The sequence below is a fragment of the Rhinopithecus bieti genome, unplaced genomic scaffold (genome assembly GCF_001698545.2).
Source record: "Rhinopithecus bieti isolate Rb0 unplaced genomic scaffold, ASM169854v2 scaffold_12573, whole genome shotgun sequence".
Lineage (NCBI taxonomy): Eukaryota > Metazoa > Chordata > Mammalia > Primates > Cercopithecidae > Rhinopithecus > Rhinopithecus bieti.
The window spans coordinates 2,388,372-2,394,371 of NW_016807321.1; the positions used below are offsets into that span (position 1 = coordinate 2,388,372).

The 6,000-nt window shown below is 55.5% G+C and overlaps 1 protein-coding gene across 7 annotated transcripts in view; it reads left to right on the forward strand.

The window, feature by feature from the left end:
- Window positions 1–6,000, forward strand: part of MYT1 (myelin transcription factor 1) — a 117,982-nt gene that overhangs the window by 68,053 nt on the left and 43,929 nt on the right. For all 7 annotated transcript variants that reach the window (XM_017881328.1, XM_017881324.1, XM_017881325.1 and 4 more), the window contains 2 exons: window positions 1,456–1,510; window positions 2,487–2,517. In XM_017881328.1, coding sequence (XP_017736817.1) covers window positions 1,456–1,510; window positions 2,487–2,517 — 86 coding nt within the window. The remainder of the gene's footprint in view (window positions 1–1,455; window positions 1,511–2,486; window positions 2,518–6,000) is intronic.

Consider the following 6,000-nt stretch of genomic DNA (forward strand, 5'->3'; position numbering starts at 1 on the left):
CTTCTATTCTATTGGAAGGCGGTAATAAGCGCACGGCCCACAGCACTGTGCTCCACAGCCTGGAGTCCACAGGTTGCATAAATTACCCAGGTTTTGATTTTTCTTCCTTAACAAATCACATACATCGTTGTATGTTAGTGCTGCTGCATGGGGGAGGTTCAATTTGCAAATTTCATCTTACTAATTGGGGGAATTCCTTTTTCTTTCTTCCCAGGTGGTACCGTAGACATTTGTCTCTTGCTGGCTTTCAGGAACTAAAGCCCCATTTAAGACGTGGGGGCTTCTGAGCCCCCCTCCTGCTGCCTCCCTTCCTTTCCTCTGCTATTTCTTTCCACTCCCCTGCTTTCCCTTTGACTACCTCACACATAGAGCCCTGGCAGCTCTGGTATCTGTGGCCTGGGACAGGAGGTGTGGATTTGCTGCCTCCCCTTCCTGACCACAGGTGATGGTGGTGGAGCCCAGCCCTCTCCTCTTGGGCCTCCTGGGATGGAGCATCCCCTGTCCAGCTAGAGGTGCCCTCCCTGGCCTGGTGCGGCTCCCTGGGAAGGACGTTTTGCATAGCATGGAGTGGGTGGGGTTTACCTGCCTGCCCAGATTTGTCATGGGTGACACAGGACAAGGATTCTGTGTGTGACCCTTGACCCCTCGCCCCCCCGGCATGTCCTTTCTGTGATTGTCACCCTCCTGGGGGCTCCCCCATGACTCCCTCGCAGGACAATGCTGTGGGCAGCGTCCCCACGGAGGCTGGTCAGATTCAGGGATCACAGGTGGGGAGGGACACCGATGGGCTCAGGCAAGGCAGCCAGGCCCTTGAGGCCCAGAGAACGTATGGGCTGGGGCCGCTCCAGGTTGCCTGTTTCTCACGGAATGACCCTGGTGCGTGAGGGGCATTAAAGCCTTCTGCTGTAGTGGGAAGAAAAGGCCCATGGGAAGCTGTGCTCTGGGGACACGTTGGGGTCAGAAGCCATTGGATGACCCGGCACTGCCGCTGGTGGCTGTGTCTGTGGTGAGCGACCTGCCCTGATGCCTCAGCACCTGCCTGGCCAGGTGAGCAGTGGGTGCTGCTCTGTGTCAGGCCAGGAGACCCTCATGGATAAAACACGGACACTCATCAGGCTTCAGTGGAGCAGGGCCCACGTCTCAGCACTTGGTGGCAGGTGCAAACCTGGGGGCAGTGGGAGGGCACGGTGCACTGTACCCTCCTTACCAAGGGCGGCGACATACTGATGGGACACTTCCAGGTCTTGTAGAAGGTCCTTTCTCCACACCCTCCCACCTGCTGCTCCTGGCCCCAGGCCTTTCCTGTCTTGTGAGTCCATCCTTGTCGTTCTGTGCCCAAAATCACCTTTGCTGTCAAAGCTTGAGCCAGAAAATGGACAGACCATTCCTGATGGTTCTGTACTCCAGAGGCACTGGCTGGGTTTTCTTGTTAACCTCATGGCTTTTTGCTTGCAGATGAGCTTAGAAAATGAAGACAAGCGAGCTCGCACCCGATCCAAGGCCCTGCGAGGTGAGTGCTGCCCTTACCTCCTCCAGGACCGTAAATGCCACTTTCCTCCACGGTCTTCCTCGGGAGCACAAACCCGTAACCACACGTGTGCAGAGACACCTGGGGACCTCAGGCCTCTTCAGCCTCGTTCATCCTCAGGGCTGCTGCGCTTTGAAGCTGGCATCTCAGAGGGCTGCTGCGGGGCCTTTGGCCCAGATGAACCTGCCTTGAAGGCAGAAATGTAGAGGCAGACTCAGCTCCATGGAGTGGGAGTAGCAAGGCTCAGTTATGAGACCATTCTGTTTGGAAGTGAGAGGCCACCAGCCATCCACCAGCAGCCCCCTTCCTTCCCAGGAGATCAGTCTTGGTGCTGACGGGGAATAGGAGGTTGTTGGATTGAGCTGGAAGTGCAGTGGGAGGAGAGGGGGCCGAGGCCTTGCTCACTCTGCTAGGATCTGAGCCCCAACCCCTGGCCAGACTTACCTCCCTGATCCGTGCGGGAGCTTCCTCTTGTGCCCAATCATCTCAGGTGTTCCTGCCCGAGTCAGAGCCCCGTGCACCTTTGCAGCCACCACTGAAGGACCAGCCACTTGGTCCAGTCATTCTCTTCTCTATCCAGCTTGATCTGGTGGTTTGTGTTTCTTGCCAAAAGCTGACTTCTATCTGCAATTAGAGAAAGAGATACCATCCCTGGCCCTGAGGTCCCAGAGATCCTGTGTGAGGTAGAGCATCCGTCCCACTCTGCAAAACTGCTCAGGGGAGCTTCTGGGGCGAGCACCGGGCTGGAGGGAGCAGCTCACTCTGTTGACCTTGGAGGACTCTCTGGGAGGTCAGGAAAGGGGGAGGGCCCTGGGAAAACTGCTCAGGTCTCACTGAGATTGCCTCCACTTGTGCTTGGCAAACCTCTCGGCTGTTTAACTTAGTTTATGCTGTTAGGGCAATGAGTCTTTAAAATCACAACTCCCACATGTTTTCCCTGTTTCTCTCTTTTCCCCAGGACCCCCAGAGACCACAGCTGCAGACCTCAGGTAAGGAAGTCTTCCTGTTAGCACCAAGCATCCTCTGTGTGCCTGTGACCCTGGAGATATCCTTAATGTCCCAAACGGGATCTTCTTGGATTGACCAAACACCCCAGTGAGCCCCTGCTTTCCCTAAGGAGACTGCCTTTCTCCTGGCCGTGTGTCCAGCTACCTTGGCCCCATCTCTGTCCGTTCTCAGCTCTGTCATGCCCCCTTCATGTGGTGTCCCAGCATCATGGCAAGGACACGGATGTGCTCACACCTGGTCACCGAGAGGACCTGGACTGTCGCTGGGTCCCCCAAACCTAAAACGAGCCACTCTCTTAGCGGACTCTCACAAGAGCTTCTGTGTCAGATGGTTGGAGGCCCAGCTTGGGAATGAGATGAGGGAAGGGGGTCTTCTACGTCCTGAGTCTTCCATTGGCTCGGGATGCAAACCGCAGTTCTGTGTGCTGATGACCTGGCTGGCTGAGCTCTGTGACCGTTTTCTTCCTGCTTCTTAGGGATATAGATTCCCAGGGCAGGGGGCATCTTATTGTCCAGCAAACAATTGAAGAGTGGATGCCAATCAGGAAAATGAGAGGACTGCAGAGTTCACTTTGTAAACCTTTCGCAGAGGTGGGACAGGAAGACAGTGTCCCTCCTCTGCTTGAGGCCCCATAACTTGGAGATGAACGGGGCAGGGCTACGGGAGGGAGTTGGGGTGCTGTAAGCCCCAGGCTCTGCGGCAGTCACACATCACAGTCTTGATCTCTGGGAAGGTCATGGAAGCACTGCCTTGTGATGTTATTATCCTGTTTGTGAAGTGGGGAAACTGAGACTCAGGGGTTAACCCTCCTTTAACCAGAAGAGCTGAATCACACGTGCTACCTGCTGGAAGCCCCTCCCTAGGTAACAGGTGGGAGGGGTGGGGTGGAACCTCAGCCAAACCAGGTCGTGTGCCAGCACTTCCGGTCAGGTGTCCTCAGCAACCCACCGGGTGCTCCCCAGAGCACAGTCCCCCGAAGCACAGGGGCCGGCTCCCTGGAAGGGAGACACTATCTGCTTGGCCAGCCCGCTGAGGAAGCAGTGATTTCATGGCGAGATGCTCAGAGGGGCCCCGAGAAAAGGAAAGAGGAGGTGCCACTTGGCAGTCGCCCAGGGACACGGTGGAGACAAAGATGGAGGAGAGTCCCAGGCGAGGGCACAGGAGTAGAGGAAACTCCAGGCTTTTTGGTAACACATGGAGTGTGGAGGAAGTTGAAAAGGCAAATACAAATGGCTGGGTGCTCTCTTGTAGATTTGAAACAGCGGAAGAAAAAATGACTCTCGAATAGATTTGTTTGTTTTGAAATGTTCTGAGAGGACCTGTCCAGCCTAAGTGAGGGGTTCTGTGAGCATTTTGATTTTGACACCCTCGTCACTAGCCTTGAGGTCTAACCTACATGCTTGGTAAGAGTAAGTCCCTTGATCTTTTTAATGGAGAAACTCGGGGAAAACATGTTGACGTCTCGTGTTCCAACAGCAATTTCTTCACCAATTCTTCATTGCTGACAAGTGATGCTTGGAGTAAAATCGAACAAAGATTATGTTCCAAGGAATCAAATACACTCTGCACGGAAGGTACCATGCATTCCTGAATTCTCAAACATGTTGGCCACACGCTCCACGTGGGCATGCCTGTGGCTCATGTTGGCTGACTGTGTGCCCCAGCCATAGTGGGAGCATTTACACCACAGAAATGGGCTGATGATGTCTCCCCCTCCCAAAGACCTGTTTACCAGCACACCCTGGGCTCTGACTGGACAAGCAGATGAGACCTCTGTTCTGGTGGGGCCCACACTGTGGGTGCCAGAACAGGAAGCATGACCCACAGAGAACACGCACTGTTGTGGTCTGTGAGAGGAGCACCACGTTCTGTATGCAGACCGTGGCACTGGATGAACTCACGGACACAGAGTCACCTGTGGGGAACCCCTGCATGCAGGACCTTCTCTGTGGATGGGGGACTTAGCACCCCACTGACTCAGAACTTCACAGCCTGCAGTGCCCCTAACCCCAGCTCATCTCCCCACTAGCTCAGGCAGAGCTCCCGGGAAGACACTCCATTGGTTGTTTACCAGGTGAACTGAGGAGAGGTTGGACTTGGCTCGAGTTGGACCCTGAGCTGCTATTTCCGACCTTGGAGCCCACTGGGAGTTTCCGTGTGCCCTGAATTTAACATTCCGAGTGCCTGAGCAAAGAAGCAGTTTGATGCTTTTCCTTTCACCCCAGTGGAAGAACAGATGACATTTCAGCTTGTATTTTTTCCTGGGTCCATCTGTTGTCACATGGCCTCAGACTGGCTCTGCTGGAGGCGAAGACTAGGGAAGGATAGGGTTGGGGTTAGCATCTTTGAGACAGCAAGTCGCCAACAACCCCGAGTTCAGGACCATCTCCAAGTTCGGAGAGAGCACATCTGTAACTCACCCTTCTTCTGGAGCCTTGCTCCTTGAGCCACTGGCCAGCGCCCACCCAGATGACAGGAGGGAGTGGGGGATCTCCTGCCCCAGGAGAGGGAGGGAAGGCAGGGAAGGCAGTGTCTTCAAAGGCTGTAGCTGAAGCACGGGACTCCAGGCTGGGATTCGGCTCCTCTCCCGACTTGTCTTCTTTGATGCCTACTTTTCAAGTTTCGGTCCCTCAGAGCTGTCATGCAGGATGCCAGCTGAGGGGTGACTGTGAGCCACACCCTCTTCCCAGCCTCACGTGCGTCCTTTCCTCGCGTCTCTGACACCAGCCCTAGTCAGAGCTGAGGAGTCAAGGCTGGGGAATTCCTCCTCCCGGAGAAAAGAGGCTCAGGAGTCCTGGAGCCCTGGCCGTCTTCCTCTCCCTACGGTTCTGGCCCTGAGCACCCAGAGGGCATCAATAAATAAGAGCTGGGTGTGCTTGCAGGTGAACTGCAGGGCTGGCATCTGCTGACATGACACCCTTGGAGGCCCTGGCTGGGTCTCTTGTCCCCTCGGCTGAGGGGTGGGGAACAGGCATCTAAGGGGTTTCCAGCGTCCTGTCCCGGAGTGGCCTTGCCGGCTCCCCGCACTTGGCTCACAGCCCTGTCTCACAGCCTCTGAGCTGGGGCGGGAAGGTGCGGGCCCACCTTTCTGGGGACCGGATCTCTTCGCAGCTGAGGGTGATGTGTTCGGGGCAGTTCGGTCCCCACAGCGGCTGTCACCTAATTACCTGATTAACTCAGTGATTTCATCGACTTACTGGGACCTTAGCTTCGAGTCCCCAATAACAAGGAGCTTTTTGTGAAAAGTCTCGAAGCTAGTTCTCCGAAGAGTAAAAGCAAGTGTGGGCCTGGATTTTAGAAGAGACTAGAGGCAGGGAGAGGTGGGTGGCAGCAGCAGCAACTCCCTCAGTTTGGAAAGGGAACCCACAGTAAGTGTGGCGTGCCCTCCCTCCCTCTTCCCCTCCTTCCCCGGCAGTAAGTGTGACGTGCCCTCCCTCCCTCCCTCCCTCTCTCCCTCCCTCCCT